General features: G+C 41.1%; 1 protein-coding gene across 2 annotated transcripts in view; it reads right to left on the reverse strand.

Annotated features, from left to right (window-relative positions):
• Positions 1–17401, reverse strand: part of DNAH11 (dynein axonemal heavy chain 11) — a 324223-nt gene that overhangs the window by 5705 nt on the left and 301117 nt on the right. For both annotated transcript variants that reach the window (XM_068550514.1, XM_068550516.1), the window contains 5 exons: positions 14059–14250; positions 10765–10884; positions 4427–4669; positions 1521–1703; positions 1330–1445 (listed from right to left, as the gene is read on the reverse strand). In XM_068550514.1, coding sequence (XP_068406615.1) covers positions 1330–1445; positions 1521–1703; positions 4427–4669; positions 10765–10884; positions 14059–14250 — 854 coding nt within the window. The remainder of the gene's footprint in view (positions 1–1329; positions 1446–1520; positions 1704–4426; positions 4670–10764; positions 10885–14058; positions 14251–17401) is intronic.

Consider the following 17401-nt stretch of genomic DNA (forward strand, 5'->3'; position numbering starts at 1 on the left):
CAGGAAAGAAAAAAAAAGGCAAAAGTGAACAAAGAAATCTATACATGTTATTAAGCAAAAATAATCGCCGACTGTAAACAAAACAAAAATACTGTGGTTTAAAATAAAGTTGAACTACAGTTCCAGATCAGGAGGAGCTTAAAATGTCTAAAGGAAAAAGTATTGACTTTACGTTGTGTTAGAAACACCAAAAGTGTTTATGTTACAACATCAAGAGTCTTCCTAAAATAATAGGAACTGTACAGGGATAAACATGGGATAAAGAAAACTTAAACCAACAGAAGTCAGAGAAGTTTGGAAAAGAAGAAGCTAAGAAAAATATAGAATTTAGGAAGCACAAAATAAGATGGTGGAGATAGGTCTAAAGTTATTGCTATACAATTTAAGTGTAAATATAAGTCCTTTTTTTGATTGGAAATATAAAATCTGATTTTAGATATTCATAGCATTAACAGAAATCCAGCGAGAGGCTTTGCTCACTCTTCCCTGCTGCAGTGCTTTGCTGCCATCTGTGGCATTTCCACAGGGCACCTTCCGCTGGGTTTGCGCCCCCGCCCCCGCCCTCCCCCCCCCCCCCCCCCCCGCCCCCAGCAAACCCCTGCGTGCCCCGGGGGTAGGGGGGCAGTTCCAACGTGCAGTCACTTGGAATTCTAATGGGAGCTTCCAGTTTAAGGATCAGAGTAGCATTCTGGTTCATGGAAGAAAAATTTAGGAAAGTGAGAAGAAAGAATGTCCATGTGGAAAAGCCAAGAATAGAGCCAGCCTTGTGAAACTTCCCGTGCTGACCACCAAGGCCAAGTTGTGGTTGGAGACAACACTGGCTTTCAGGGAGCTGTGAATTTCTGTCCCTGGCTTTGTGGCACGTCACTGCGGTCACACCGCCAAGTTGAAGGCAGTCTGATTTACTGCATACCATTTTAGGAGTTTGCTGTGAAATGGCATTAGTGATCACTGGCTTCGAAAATAAGGGTATAACGTGATGCGAGGGTCAACTTAAGGGTGCCTCCCGTGGCCATTTAAATCCGATCCACTCAAGGAGGGAATTCTGTTCTCCACATTTTTCAGATGAAAAACTGAAACAGAGAGGTCAGGTATTTTGTCCAAGATCAGATAGCTATTCAGTGAGAAGCAGAATTCGAATCTTGCTCTGAGCCTGACTTTTAATTGATTTTTGCCTTTAACTCAAGTGAAACTGGTGGTGGTTTGCACAGTTATGGCTGAATACAATCACAAAGTACATTTCTCATGGTTCCCATGAGGCATAATTCCGAACACCAAACCAGCAGTGAGGCTGGCGATGGCCGGCAGGAGCGGGCGTGGGGTGCTTACCACTGGGCCAGGCCGTAAGTAGACGGGTACGCCAGTTTGCTCCAGCTCTCTGGTACTGCGTCGTGACTCAGCGCAGACTGCTGGGCTTCCATATCAGGACACAGCATCAGCTCCCCCTTGCAGGGAGAAAAAAGGCCACATAGTATCTTTGAATGTGATGAAGGCTGCTCTAGTCTCACTTTTAAACTTACCTTCAATCCAAGGTCTAATTGTTGAAGTGACACCCGGATTTCCCGAAGGAGAATATTCATCCTCTCACATTCTTGGAAGCAAACAAGGACATAGGGGCTTCTATTTGGGTTTTTTGGCATTATCTCTGCCATGTTGAACTCTTCTGGAAGTTTCTCCAAAATGTCATCCAAGACATTCTTAACCTTAAATCATTAACAAACACAAAGATTTAGCTCCTTTCTATTTCATTTTTCGTCACAGTGACTATATAGCCTCTTTTTTTTTTTTTTTTTTTTTTTTTTAAAGTCTAAGACTATATCCTACAACTCCCAAAGATGCTTGCTAATGAGCTTAAAAGATGCCTACTAACTCCCAGGAGGGGGGCAGAGTGGCACCGCCAACTCCCTCAATCGGTGCAGCCCCTCCCCTCCTTGACATCCCACAGTCTAGTCAGGGAGGTGCTACTATTTGTTTGTAGTTTATTTACTGTTCGCATTTGGGGAACATAAGAACTCTCTCTCATCGACTGCATTTCATTTGTTCGTAAAGACATGATCAGAGAACGGAGAACCCCAATATTTGGGTCGTCCGTTTTGCAACCTATTTTAGAAAAGTTATTTGAAAAGTCACATGAACCAAAGATGCCCTTTACACTTGAGTTAATTCTGGTGACTCTGCGATGCTGCCCTTGCAACTGACACATCCTAAAATTTGGGGGGCAATTTGGATCAATATTTTCAACAACAAGGAAGCCTCTATCTTTTGTAGCTGTTGCCCTAAAGAAATGAAGGATTTGTTCACTGAAGACGTGCATATGCACACAGTACTCTGATGTGGATATTTATTCTAACGATGCAGTTTTACAGAGCTGGGAAAACCAGCAAGTACCTAAGAAGGACAAAAGATTGCAAGATATTGCCTGTCTTCAGCCTCAGGCAGCTTTCCCTCTTTCATTTATTTCTCACATTATTGCCCGCGGCTCTGACGTGATGCTTGCGGATTGCTTTATTAGCACCCTGGCAGGTCATTTGTCAGATACGGAAATCTTGAGCTTATTTACAGCAGCAGTACAGAGTACGAAACACAGTGCTGTAGAGAAGTTAGGTCAAAGAAAGGTTTTGGGACTCTGCTAAAATCTGGTTTCCTTCACTGGCCCTTTCTAGCTGTTTGGCCTTGGCAAGTCACCTAAGCTTATCTCCAACATAGAGATTCTGATACTACTCAGAGCTGTTGCAGATTAAATGGCCTATTTGTAAAGCACTTTCTACAGTGCCTAGTATATAAACACCTAGCAGATGGTGGTTGGTACAACCAGTCTGCTTGTAGGAGATGCTGAGGCATCTTTACCTCATTTGCTTTGCATTTTCTGGTTTAATGATCAGCTGCCTCCCTGGAGAGACGGAAGCCCCAGAACTAGATGAAGACCTCATCCACCTCTCTGCTTCTATTAACACTATAGATCTTCCCAAATGGATGGATTTTTAAATTCGTTCTTCTTTTTAAAAATCTAATTCATATAGGGAAGATGTTAGTATATAGGATAAAAGGTGCTGTAACAAATTCTAAAGCTTCTAAATTACAAGTGTCTCAATGAATGGCCTCATTTCAAGAAATAATTGAAAAATTTCAAGAAATAATATGGCAAGTTCCTGGGCCCTCACTATAATTAGACCTGATGTTTATTGTGTTTCCACACACTGAATCCTTGATTGATAATTCTGAGAGAAATACAGGCTAATTTATTGAGGGAAAAATAAACTATTCAGGTTTTAAATTAATGAGAAGTAAGATTTTAATCCAAAGGTAAAAAAAAAATTATTTGATGTCCCATTTCTCATCCCCGTCATTCTACGGTAATAACCTTCAAAAGAACGATAATGCCAATCTCCCAAGAAAAGGTGAAAAAAGACACTGTAACAAAATGACAGAGCCAAAAACACACTGAATGAAAGGCAAGCCACACATGTGGAGAAGAAATTTGCAATACATACACCTAACAAAGGACACACATCTGAAATAAAGAGTTCTTACAAATCAGTAAGAAAAAGGTTGACAACCCAATTAGAAATTGGGCAAGCACGTGGAACAGGTATACGTCACATGAAATTGTATCCAAATGGCCATAAGCGTATGAAAAAATGCTGAGCATTATTCCTTAACCGAGGAATGCAAAGTTAAAACCACAAAGAAATACCATTACTCCTAACAAGACCCCAAGAAGCAGGAGCAAGTGGAACTCATACACACTGCTGGTGGGAGTCTGTATGAGTGGTTGTACCACTTTGGAAAACTGGGAGTATCTACTGAAGCTGAACATTATAGCCTTTGATCCAACAATTCCACTTCTGGGTATAAAGGGATGAGTGTTATGAGCAGATAGCTTTGAGAGTTACCTTTGTCTGCTGACAAAAGACTATACAAGAATGTTCACGGCTGTGACAGTGATTGTAGTGAAAAGCTACAAAGAACCCGAACACCCATCCCCTATAGAAGGAGCAAATTAAAAATTTTATATATATAAATAAAGAATTATATAGTAGAATACTAAACAAAAATGAACCATTGGTCCATGCAGCGACACGGATGAACCTCACAAATCTCACAATGAAATGTGGAGTGAGAGGAGCCAGACATAAATCAGTACCTCCTGTAAGACTGCATGTATTTGAAGTTCAAACACTGGGAAATCTAATCTATCTAGTCTGTGGCGACAGACGTAAGGAGAGTGGGTACCTTTGGCCTGGGGTGGAGAGGGTACTGATCAGTAAGGGGCAGGAGTATCCTTTTGGAGTGCTGGAAATGTTCTGTATTTTGATCCAGGTGGTGGTTATGTGTACACAAAGGTAAACTTCATTAGCTGTGCACTTAGGATTAGTGTACTTTATATACAGTATGACTCAATAGAAGAGAAAGAATGACCCTCTACCTTGTCTTCTGTGGACTGTCCCAGCTCTTCACCGCTGAGTGCATTCCTGGGCTGCATCTCCAGCAAAGCTCTGAAGAGCGTGTTGGATGTGACTGTCAGGAATTCTGTTTCAGCATCTGGGTGGAGGCCATACAGTGCCGGGCTTTCCGGAGGAAGCATCTCGTCTATGTACTGGTGGTAGCCTGAGTAATCCAGATTGGGTGGGGCAGCAAATCCTGGTGCCAGCATCAGTTCATCATCGACCTTCAACCACAAAGGAAGAGTCAATTATTCCAAATCTAAGTGGACATCAATCTTCACTTCCTAAACACCCTGAGAACACTCTGGTGAGATGGTCCCAGCACAATGCTGGATAGATAGCAAGCTCTCTTAAGATATCTCTTGACCCTCTTGTAATCAACCACTCTGCTCTGTGTATGGTACCATGCTGACCTCTGGGGAGGAGTCCAAGGAACACACATGAATCCCATCCTTAAGAAGACCTGGTTTGCGGTTTGCCTGGGGTAACACGATACAGGCACACAAAGGGAACAGACAGGTGCTGAGCCATCTACTGTGTATTGGTCGCCCTGTTGCATGCCTGAAGTCATTGATTCTCCCAAATATCCCCATTTTGCAGAGAGAAATTGAGATTCAGAGTAACTTGCCTGGGCATATGTTTGATTTTAATCTTAATTCTGAACTCATTTTAGCATGACTTAATAGTACTTTCTGCAATACTACTTCAAACTGTTTTATATATAATGCATGTAGATTTTGTAAACGTACATAATTATATGTGCCTATCTTAAAAAATACGTGGGAGTGTGTGTAACTAACATGTTATAGGGCAGTATACACTAAAAGTCAAATCAGTGCTACCTCCCCGTGACTTGGAGCTTCTCAGGGCAGAGTCTGTGTAGCCCATCTCAAGGTCTGTAGACCCTGGGGCAACTGCTAGCACATGCCGGTGCTCAGTCCATAGTTGCCTAGTGAGTGAGCGGCTGCAGTTATCAGGCATTAATCACACCCATCCACTTCATTCAGGCCGGGGAGAAGGGAAGACATTCCACCTGGAAGAATGTTCTCAGCCAAGGCAATCCGAGCAGAAATACCAGAGCTTCTAAATGTTAGAACGTAGTACTTCAAAATGTAACAAAACAATTGATGGGCCTCAGTCTCTGACCAGCTATAAACACAGTCAATCAAGCGCTTATACTTTTCTGGTTAACTCAGTGTGATCTCAGATTTTTTACCCCCTGATTCTTCTTTAGTTCCCAGGGGACCGTTAACACTTCTGTTTAATTTTCCCAGCCTCTTTGGCTGTAAATTCTGTCTACGTGCACTAAAATGTACAGGGAATGCTAGTTTTCAAAAACCATCACCTAACGTAGCTATTTTATGCCTAGAATTTTAAAATCATTTTCTGAAAATGGGGTTTATCTCTGTAATTGTGTATGTTCATGCTATCTGGTCCCCTCACTATCACCTGGAGGCAAAGTGACTATTCATTAGTTCATTCAATTGTATGAACTGATCACCTAGTATACCCCAATAAGCCGTGGAAGTATATAAGAGATTCATATAACCTAGTTCTCAAGGAGCTCACTCTAATGGAGACAAAATAAGCGCGATTTTCTACACAATCATGTCATCTGTGAGTAGTGGCAGTTTGTTCCTTCCTTCTCAAACCTGTAACCCCAGATTGCCTAGGGAGCCCATGTCCTTAGGGGTGATGCTCAATTGCTCTCCTGAATTCCAAGAGGCACTTTAAATGTTAAAGTCAGAATTTCTATTTTTATTTTGTAGCAGGAGAATTTTCAAGTTATCCAGTCTTTCGTATTGCCAGAAACAGAGACCTGGACCCAATAAACATGAGAAGGAGCAACGCAGACTCTCTTGTGACCAGTATCCATCAGCTGGGCTTGTTTTACTCATTTATTCACGTTTTCTATCATTTCACATTCATATATCAAAATAATCAAAATTAAAATTTTACCCGACTCAGCGTGACCAAAACAAAACTGTGAAGGAGATTTAACCTCACCATTATTGGATAAATAAATGAGCCAAAATGAAAATGTGGGCACAAAATATGAATACTAAAACCAAAAGTTAGACTAAACATCTCCAAGCCAAAATTTGTTCCCTACGAACAAGGCCTTGGTTTTCCCTGTTAGTGCTCACTAGTTAAAAGAAAATTTAAGAGCCACAGTTAATTGTTTTTCAATGCAGCCAAAGTTAAACAGAGTTTCAAGCAAAGAAAGTAACCAAAAAGTGGAACCACTTGGAACTTTCAAAATGCCTGGGGACTGGACATTTGTTTGAGTGCATATTCATAGAATGCTGGTGGGAGTGCAAATGGTCCATGCTTTCTGGAAAGACAATTAGGCAGTCTGTTTACACATAAGTGAAGAGTGCCTCCCCCACGTTGGGCAATGAGCAAAGCAAAGGAAAACAGCAAAGTCAACAGGAAGGGCTAGATTTATAGCCAGACAGATCTGGTTCAGTTTCCCCCGGCTGAATGATTTGGTGGTCTTAAAAAAATGGCAGTTTATCTGAGTTTCAATCTCATCGGTAAAATGGGGATCCTAATAGCAACCTAAAGATTGTGGCCCTGACAATTTAACGACAATGTATGCAAATAGCTAGGCACATAGCAGCCTTTTACAAAGGTTAGTTTTAGTCTTTCCTGTGCCCTAGAAACAGACATGATTATCTCAAGTACACCCTAATTTTCTAGAAGGAAAAACAAAACCTGAGAATGTCCTACCGTAAGTTCCTACTATGATGTCAAACAAGTAAAGCTTGATAAGCAAGGCTTAAAATCACACAGAGACTTCTGTTCTCTTTAAGAAATCTGTGAAGATGTCACCATACTCAAGGAGCTCTGGGAATCCTGATTCTAAATCCGAGCCTTCTCCCATCCCACTGAGAGGCTTTTATGAAAAGCTGCTGCTTGCTGATGGGACCCTAACTCTCTGCACCGTGGCCACCTGCCTTGCCTTTGGGGGAGGGCTGTTTGATAAGGTTATTGTTACGCCTCAAAGAATCGGTAGTTCTAAATTAACATGTCTCCAAAGAAGACACACAAGTGACCAATAAGCACAGGAAAAGATGCTCAACATCATTAGTCTTCAGGGAAATGCAAAACAAAACTACAATGTGATACCACTTCACACCCACCACGAGGCTGTGGAGAGAACGGAACCCTCGTATATTGCCAGTGGGAATACAAAATGATGCAGCCACTTTGGAAAACAGTTTGGTGGTTCCTCAAAACATTAAACATAGAGTTACCATATGATCCAATAATTTCATTTCTATGTATATACCCAAAAGAAGTGGAAATGTATGTCCATGCAAACACATATATGAATATTTAAAGCAGCGTTATTCATAGTAGCCCCAAAGTGGAAACAACCCAAATATCCATCAACTGAAGAACAGATAAATAAAATAGTGTATCGATACAATGGAATATTATTTGGCCCTTAAAAGGAATGAAGTACTGATACATGCTATAACATGGATGAGCCTCGAAAACATGCTAAGTGAAAGAGGTCAGACACAAAAGGCCCGATACTGTCTGATTCCATTTATATGAAATGTCCAGATTAGGCAAATCTATAGAGACAGAAAGTAGATTAGTGGTCGCCTGGGGCTGGGCAGTGGGGCAGGTTGAGGAGGAGAGGATGGTGAGTGACTGCTACTGTGTACCCTAATTTCACAAATGAATAAACAGAGGCTCAGGTTCCGTGATGTATCTAAAATTGCACAGCAAACACAAGGGAGAACTGAATTTGAACCCGAGCTTTTTTTTGTCATTTTGTTTGACTTCAAAGCCCAACTTTTAAGCTGTTAATACATGACAGCTTTCAGGTGACCTGATACCTTATTTTCCAAAAGTAATTTACTGTATTACTTGTCTATCATTGCCAAGTATGCACCTTACATGAGAGAAGAATATTAATTATAATCCCCTAACTTTGGCCAGGAACCCTCTCAAGCACATTGCCGTTGGGGAACCCTCTCTAAATGCCGTGTCATTTACCCAACAAGAAGCTCATTCATCCTCCTAACAGGACAAAGCCACTGAAAGCATTCCAAGGTTTGACCACGTGGCCATGTAACCAAAGACACTAATTGCCAAATAAGTTAACCAATGTGAGGAGCGGCAAAAAGACATCCTGCAGATGCTGAAGTGTTAGCTTAAGTTCCTAATAACGTAAAGAGCATGAGCAGGAAACATCTGGATGAGAACAAAATAACTGGGATTTTGCAGTTTCTGCCACCAAACCAGTCAGTGTTTTAACTTCCTCTGGTGAGTTGACACGGTAGCGCTTTCTGGTGAGGATGCAAGACTGCAAATGAACATCTCCATCCTGAAAACCTCACCAGAGCGGCATGGAAGGGCAGGTACCTAAATTTCTGAAGGGCTAATGCACACACCAGAGATGCCCCTCAGGTTGCATCGTCTATATTTATTTTACAGTTATGCGAATGGGAGTTCAGGCTTGTGAAGGTTAATGGACTGTCTCGGTTGGCAGCAGTAATTCACTCCTCATCCTCAGGCCAGAACCAGAGAGGGAAAAGCAGAGTGAGTCTGTCGCTCTGCCCCTTGACCTCCACCATCATTCAGAGAAATCAGCCTCTGTAAAGGTAGCACACCCCGACCCTGTTTATCTTTCCCATCTCCATGGTAACCTACTCCCAGACCTCTTCTGAGGAGTGACTTCCAATTGTGCTAAATTGAAAGTGTCTTTCTGACCCGTGAAACCTTGCTCATTAAAACTAAGGAAAGACCAGGAGACGCACAGTCAAAAGAAACAAATAATGGTCACATGGCAGGAAAGTCTTTTTTTTTTTTTCCTGCCTTGTCCCCAGATTGCTTAACATTATTAAAAGTAGCAAAAAATAATCTGTCCTCAATTTTCTATATGAGACTACAGTACACCATGTTTTCTAATACATGATTATATTACTTCTCAAGATGGACTTGAGGAAGGCATAATGCTTTTAGGAGATGAAGTTCTCAAGAAATTATAAACAGGAGGTTGCTCAAACTATTTTTTAAAAAAATACATGGCACTGCTCTAAACACAGTTGGTGTCTTGCCCAAGTGGGAGTAGAGATGGCACGGTGGAGGGTGCCTTGGGTTTCCAAGAAATAATCAGGCAATGGCCATGAACCAGGAAACCTTTAGAGAGAGGCATGAGAAAAGTATGGCACCACTTTCAGCTGCTTCAGTATGGAAAACAAGGACTGAGTGCTTTTTCCAGAAAACCCAGCACCAATCACAAACCATGTGGGTGCTGGTGTACACAGACATAGGGCTAGTAAGATGAGAAATGGGAAAAGGGTACCTGGCCTCTTTCAACTCCAGTACAAGGGGACTCTGCCCCTTCCTCACAGAAGGAAGAACTGCCCTCTCACATCACCGCAGTTTTCTTGAGCACATATTTAGTTAGGAGTTAGTTAGTGATCAAAATTTAGAATACTCCATGGCTTCTGTTCCAGAGAAAAAAACTATAGATTTCACTTACATCAGAGCCACTGAATTGAAAATTGAAATCAATACATCTGGCTACAGTCCCTGCCTGGGATAACTGGGTGACCTGGGGCAAATCACCGTGACCCAGTCTCTGTCTATAAAATGGGGTGACAGTGTCAGTTCTGCGTACCTCACGGGGTTATCTCAGAGATCCAGTGAGTCTGTGCATGGGACAGTGCTTCATGTGGGCACAGAAACCACCTGCGGTGGTGGCAGGGAGGTGTCCTGCTAAAACACAGATTCGGATTCTGTGGGTCTGAGATGGGGCCCAAGATCCTACACTTCTAACAAACTTCCAAACTCCCTGGAAGGTGGACCAGAATATACTCACAAAAGGCCAAGAATCCTCAATAACATTCAAGAATTATTTACATAGTGAAATCAGTTTAAAAAATTCTTAGAGAAAGCAAACTATCACTTAAAATGATACAAACGAACTTATTTACAAACCAGAAACTGACTCACAGACTTAGAGAACGGACTTATGGTTACCAGGGGGGGGAAGGGTGGGCGGAAGGGATAGTTAGGGGATTGACGTGCACACACTGCTATATTTAAAACGGATAACCAACAAGGACCTACTGTACAGCACAGGGAACTCCTCTCAATATGATGTAACGACCTAAACGGGAAAAGAATTTTAAGAAGAATAGAAACCGTGTGTATGTATAACTGAATCACTGTGCTGTACACCTGAAACGAACACACCATTGTTAATCAACTCTACTCCAATATAAAATAAAAAGTTAAAAAAGAATCTTACTAGAACTTTCTCCTCTGTGAAATGACTTAAAAAACGTCTTACCAGAGAGGGATTCATGAATTCTTCTAAATACACCCGACACAGTTTGCGATCCCAGTCATCTGTGATGTGGCCCCCGTACATGATCTCACCAAAGAGGTAACGGAGGTCTTCCCATGGGACCTGGCGGGAGAGGGGAGGGGAATCATGCAAACGCTCACTTCCGGGTTCGGGGCACCTGCCTCCGAACAGTCAATCAGCAGCAAGTGCCTCTCTACAAGCCCCCACCAACAGGAGCATTTAAAAGAGGTTCAGGAATTGTCTGAATTGCCAGGATTGAACTGGCTGAGAATTATTTTCAGTGTGTTTTAATACATTCAGTGAGCTCTTAATGAAGCTAAGCTTTCAATGAAGATTTTAAAGCAAACCAGATTATTCCTAGAACATGTTATGCAGTTAAGGTTTACACATTCAACACCTCACCTAAAAACCACAAGAGGGTGTTGGTTCATAGGACCTTTGAGGGATGACATTTTTATGATCTGATTTATACCAGGTTTTATGATCTAAATCAGGGAAAAGAAAGAAAAACCTATACAATTTGAATTTGGGCTGTTACTTAGAATTCCATCACCTTCCAAAAGTCCAGGCAAACCAAGCCGTTTGCCACAGATTGAGGGCTCGGTTTACGGCATAACTGGCCTCCATGACTGTTCCAAGTGCTGTAACTAATGACTGTAGTATGTTTTATTCAAGGAATCACCGTACCTCCTCTTTATCTGGCTTCGCAGGGTTTGAAGCCCCTCTTTGCTACCCTTTAGCTTCCTCTGGGTTTGCAAAACATGCCAGTTTGTGATGAAGCCTTTCTAGACAGAAACCTTTGTACCCTCGGGGGCAGTATACTGCCTTCCAACAGTTCAATAAAAACTTAATTATAGCCTTCATTTGTTGCATGATGTGACAGAACAAGTAAAATTGCTTCGACTATTCCAACGTACTTGCTACAACTTTAGTTGAATTTGAATAAGTGAACCTCAAATACGTCTTTCTTTTAAGCCACTTTGATGTGAATGAAAAATTATAGTGGCTACACTGTACCATGCTCTCTCAACCATGCCATGGACTACCTCCCATAGAACAGAAATGGATGGGAAACAGAGACCTCTTAACTTTATTTCTCTGATCGCATTTAATTAATGCCTGCTATACATTATTATCTGATATACAGCTCCCTCAAGATTCTAATCAGCTAGGGATCTATTCTTCTCAATAATTGATTTTCTTCCCACAAATCTTGATCTTTGTTTCTTACATATTCTATTTTTTTTTTTTGTTTTTTTGTAACCCTTCCCTTGGCACAGTGGTACAGCCTGAAAAAAATGTGAACTTGTTGTTACTCAGTAGAGGTCTTCTTGGGCATGTCCCCCAAACCGTACTCCACAGGGTGGGAGAAAGGTACTGCTACAGAATAACAGTTTTTCTTCCTACTCCCTCTAGGCTTGGTAAAACCAAAGTCACATGTTACATAGCCCCATCCCCAACCTTAAATGTAAACAACCAAATGATGTTTTCAATTAAAGTCTTCCAACCTTGACATTCAAGAATTTCCATATGGTGAGACTTATGAAATTCATATGGAAAAATGTCGAAGTTCTTATAATAGTTAAATGTTGGCATTCCCTAAGACGTAATCTTTAGATCTCTCAATTATACTCTGTAACCTTGATGATCTCATCTAATCTCATGACTCGAAATATCATCTATCATCTGCCTACTTCCAAGTTTACACATATACCTTCCTGAAAAGGACATCTTGTACAACCAAACTATGTGGGCATGTCAGCTTAATTCCCAGATCTAACTAACTTGCTTCGTGATGTGATGTGTGGTGAATGACTTGGGTCAAGACATCTAAGACACAAGAGCACGTGTTTAAAACCTAAAGCTGTCTTGATGCTGGAACACCCGTGGGAGAAGCAGCAGGACATAGCACGATTCAGTCGGCCAACTGGTGTTGCCAAGCCTCGGGCTGTGAGAGCCGGAGAGAAGCATGAGTCAACCCCTCTCTTGCAGCCCTTCATTCCTACCTCAACTGTGTACAGAGTCCAGCTGAAACAGGATAATATTCCTGGCCTCAGCCTCCTGGGACAGTAATGAAGGACCTGAATAAAAGTACTCAGTGGTCTATTTCATTTTCTACCCAGAACTCTCCAGAACTATTACAATAGTCAATTCTACCTGCAACATTTTAAACAAAATGTGCTAAGATCAACACAAAATAGTATTTATTAGAATGGTCAAAATATGCTCAAAGTGCATTTCATAAATTTAAAAAAATGCTAGATATGGAATAGTGATCACGTACCATATTAAAGCCATTTATCTTGGATACAACTTATTCAAAATGTGTTCCTTGGGAGAACACACCCCTGTTATGTACAAAGTGTACATATTCAGATAGCAGTCAAACCATCTTCAAAGCTTGAGAAAAACTTTGATAACAAAAATAACAATAATTACCAAAAGAACAAAAAAGAACCATTTATACATAGAAACATGGTTGAATGGTTTTAAAGGCCCTTTAATAGAAAGTGTGGCCTAGAGCACCATGCCTAGTTGGTTCTGACAAACATACCTCGATTTTAACAGATTTAACTTAATGGAAAAAGTTTCCCTTATGAGGACTAAGCCAGAAAATCCTTACAAATGATTCATCCTTTTTGAAATCCAGTCACTGAGTTTGTAAGAGTTTACACAAATGTTCTTGATGAAGCGTTCCCGTTCCCATCTGTAGAACACATTTTAACTACGAAATAAAATCATTCATCTACCTTTAACTTCAAATCAAGGGGAACATTACTAAAAAAGTCACAACAAGGTGGCATCCTTAATACATAATAATGACATATGCAGGAAATGCACCATTATTTATACATGTGACGCGCTGTAAATTGCTTCCATCATCAGAACTAATTGTAGTGATTATTAATGCAGTGTTATGAACTGTCAGAATTGCTGTATGTAATTACATTTGTGCAAATGCTTCATTACCTGCCTAATGAATCTGGCATACATGCACATGTAAACCACTGTTTTTGTTAACATAATGAAGGACATTTTTTTTTTTTTTTTTTTTTTTTTTGCACTAAGCTGCTGATGTAGAACTGGTTTGACCCATCTTATAAAGTTCGAGCATCCACTGTTGTAAAACCTCACACTTGGCAGAGGATGCATATGTAGTGTCAGCTATTTCAATAACAGCTTCGAAAGAGAAATTATGGTCCATTTTGATAGTGCCCAAAGACTGACAGATTCAGTACACTCCTCGGAAGAGGTTATCTGACCACTGGCACTTACGTTAGGGTTTGCCTCTAAGTAGTTGTAGAGGACGTTGGCACAGACGGTGAGGTCTCCAGAATTGAACGGGTAGCTGCGGCTCCAGCCCTGGGGGCCAAACCTCAGTCTCCCAGCAACACAGGCATGGAAGTAGCACAGAGAGAAGAGGATGCTTTTAAACTCCTGCTCCTTGGAGCACACTTCAAGTGTATCCTGGGAGAAAAGAAAGAATGTTTGATCATCCATCCATATGGTTTCCAAGGGCAAGGGTCTGAGTTTTCAACCATCTTGCAGAGGACTTTGAGGGAGACCTAGGACAGAGGTAACATGCAGTTTTAAGCTAGGAGACCATAACAGGAGACTGGCATTTGCCAGTCTGTTGATTTAAGAGGAATGCTTTTATTTTGCTTCAATTATTCTTCTGTTTCACTAGAAAATGAGACAATTCATTTTGCCAGTGGTAATACGGCCTGACATCGATTTCCCCTGCAAAAATGTTCTTGTACAATCTGTTTGACAAAAGGCCATCATCTTAATTTCATCACTCTAGCAGAATATAAGTTAATGCCAATTCTCCATTCCTCCTGGTTCCATAGTAATACCGATTATCTGGGCACACAGCCACGCATCAAAAAACAATCTCCCAGCCCCTCTTGAAGCCAGATGTGCCATGTGACCAAGTTTTTGCCAACGGAGTTTGAGCAGAAGTGACGTATGCAACTTCCACATCACTTGCTTAAAGGGAAATTGCTTGGTCCGGTGGTTGTTCTCTTCCCTTTCCTGTGAGCTACGAATGATGATGATTGGACGACATGGAAGCTGCGACTTAGCTATGGTGGAGGCACCACAAGCTTGGGTGTGTGGCTGATCTCATGTACCAGAGCTGCCAATTACATGTGAGAGATTATCTTGTGAGAATCACTATAATTTTGTACTGTCCCTTGACTAATGCAACCACCACGACAAAACGGTTTTCTTCCAATGAACTGAAAATAAAATTCACTGTTGGAATGACAGAACAGCATATGGAAGATTGGAAAACATATGCCCTGTAGAGTAGATCTGTAAGATTTTTTTTTTGCAAATGCAGAGGGAAACCTGGTATGCTACACTGATACGGTTATGGCCCCCAAAGCCATACAATCAAAAGGTGAAAAACAGCCATCTGTGTCTTAAGGGTAGTACTTTACCCGTTCTCAAATCTGGCAGTCCTGTGAGGCAAACAAGGAAAAACTGAGGATGACTCCTTCAGCTGATGGTGGGCAGCGGAGGAAGGTGAGGCAAAACAGCACCTTCCTGCCTTGTCCTCTACAACGGTCAAATTACACCCGGTCTACATTTAAATGGATCTGACAATGTGGGTATCTATAATACAAAATATATTTAGCCCGTTTGGGGTGGGAGCTCAGATCTGGCCTCCCAGAGGCCTTTCAGTAAAAGTCTAAACCAAGCCCAGATTTGTTCTCTTGGTCCGGGACCAGAAGAGCATTTTAGTTTCTTTCTGTATCGCTTTCATCAGAATCCAGGGTTACCACCAAATACAGTTCTAGAATTGGCCAGGCCACATACAGTGCTGACCCAACTAAATCACTAGGTTATTCTAAATGACTAGGCCACTTCTAGGAAATTTATGGGGCTTAAAAATATACAATCATTACAAGTAACTTTTCCACAACTAAACGTCAAGTAAAAGGCAAGCTTGTGAAAGAAGAAAAGAGAAACCATATAATTGGAATTAATGTTGAAGGATATAAAAATACATTGCTTTTGAAAGGCAGAAATTTCTCGGAGACCAAATAGAAGTGACAAAATTTTATGATCTAACAAGTCACCACCTAACACCCTCCCTGAATTACATATAGTCCACAGAAAACCCAAGTACTACAGTTAGTACATTATTTCCATCTATATACTTCATATAACTGACCTAATTTTAGCCTCACTGCTAAAAAAACCAAAATCATAAGTCAATGCCCATTTCATTACGCTCTGATAACATAAATGACATTAGGAGAAAATGTGAATCAGGCATTCCTAAGAAAAATATGAGTCTACGTAACATTCTACATTTCAGGTCAACTGTATTTTTACAAAGCAAGTGGTCAAGTGTTTGTATCAGAAAATATACAAACAGCATTGTGAACAGAGAACAGGCATCCACACACACATAACAGTGTTGCATGCACACAGATGCCAATTTTACATGCACAATTACCATTATTTGTTTCTGCTGCAAATCTTACAGAACAAGAAATTTACATTCTTGCTTCAAAAATCTGGTTATCTGGGGATGAAGGGAGCCCAAACATTTATGACATCTTCTTCAAGAGGCAGCGCTACTGAGCTGAAAGGGGGTTAGGTAGGTAGCATCCTAAAGAAAAGGTTCTTTACATCTCGGTCACTTACTGATCATATGTACATAAATATTCTAGAATGTTCAAGGTAATAAAGGATCAATATTAAGTGCGCTTTGTTCGCTATGAATACACATGTCAAAATTTGAGGATAAATTCTGACTTGGGGAGAAGATTAAGAACACAGATTTGATTTGACTTGAAAATCAAAGCATGAAAAATGAAAATACCTAAACAGAACAGTTAACTTGTCTAGATCCCTTAGGTGCTTTTCTCATCTAAGAAGGGCAGCCAGGCAATAGGAGCAACTGGGACCCATTTACCTAACCCAAATGAGAACCAAGGTAGATGGCATTCATCACCCTCTGTCCACGTCACAGGCTTCAGCAAGATAGGGCCATGGCAGCAACACAGAACATCCAGGATGATACAAGGAGACTTGGGAAAGGAGGAGGTCTGTGATGGAGACCACCATCTGCCCGCCCTAAAGTGCCTTCCTGCTGACTTTTAGCTGGGCCTACACTGCCCAAGGTAGATTTACTTTTCCAGCCTCTCTTGCAGCTAGGTAATGCAGTGTGAATTAGTTTGACCAGTAAGTTGAAAGAAGTATTGTGTATTAACTTGCAGAATGAATCTTTACAAGAAAGCAGACATGTTCCCTTTGTCATCTTCTTTGTTCCTTCTCTCGTCCTACTTTCTGGAACACAGCTATGGGAGCTGCCACCCTCACTGCCACTTGGGACCACGGCAAGCCCATTCTAGAAATGGTGAGATGTAAGCAAACTGGGTTGATGACAACTTTGTGGTGACACAAAGGAGCTCTGAATGACCTAGCTCCTGAATTCTCATGTGGCAGAAATACCTTTTTTAACCTTGTTTAAGCCACTGTTGTTTTGTACTTCCTTCATAAATAGCCAGCCATAATTCTAACTGATAAAAGGGTTCTAGAAACCTACACACAGATAGCCAGGGAGCACAGGCTAGTACCCTTGAATTACATAATCTGAATA

Source organism: Eschrichtius robustus, chromosome 8, assembly GCF_028021215.1.
Source record: "Eschrichtius robustus isolate mEscRob2 chromosome 8, mEscRob2.pri, whole genome shotgun sequence".
Lineage (NCBI taxonomy): Eukaryota > Metazoa > Chordata > Mammalia > Artiodactyla > Eschrichtiidae > Eschrichtius > Eschrichtius robustus.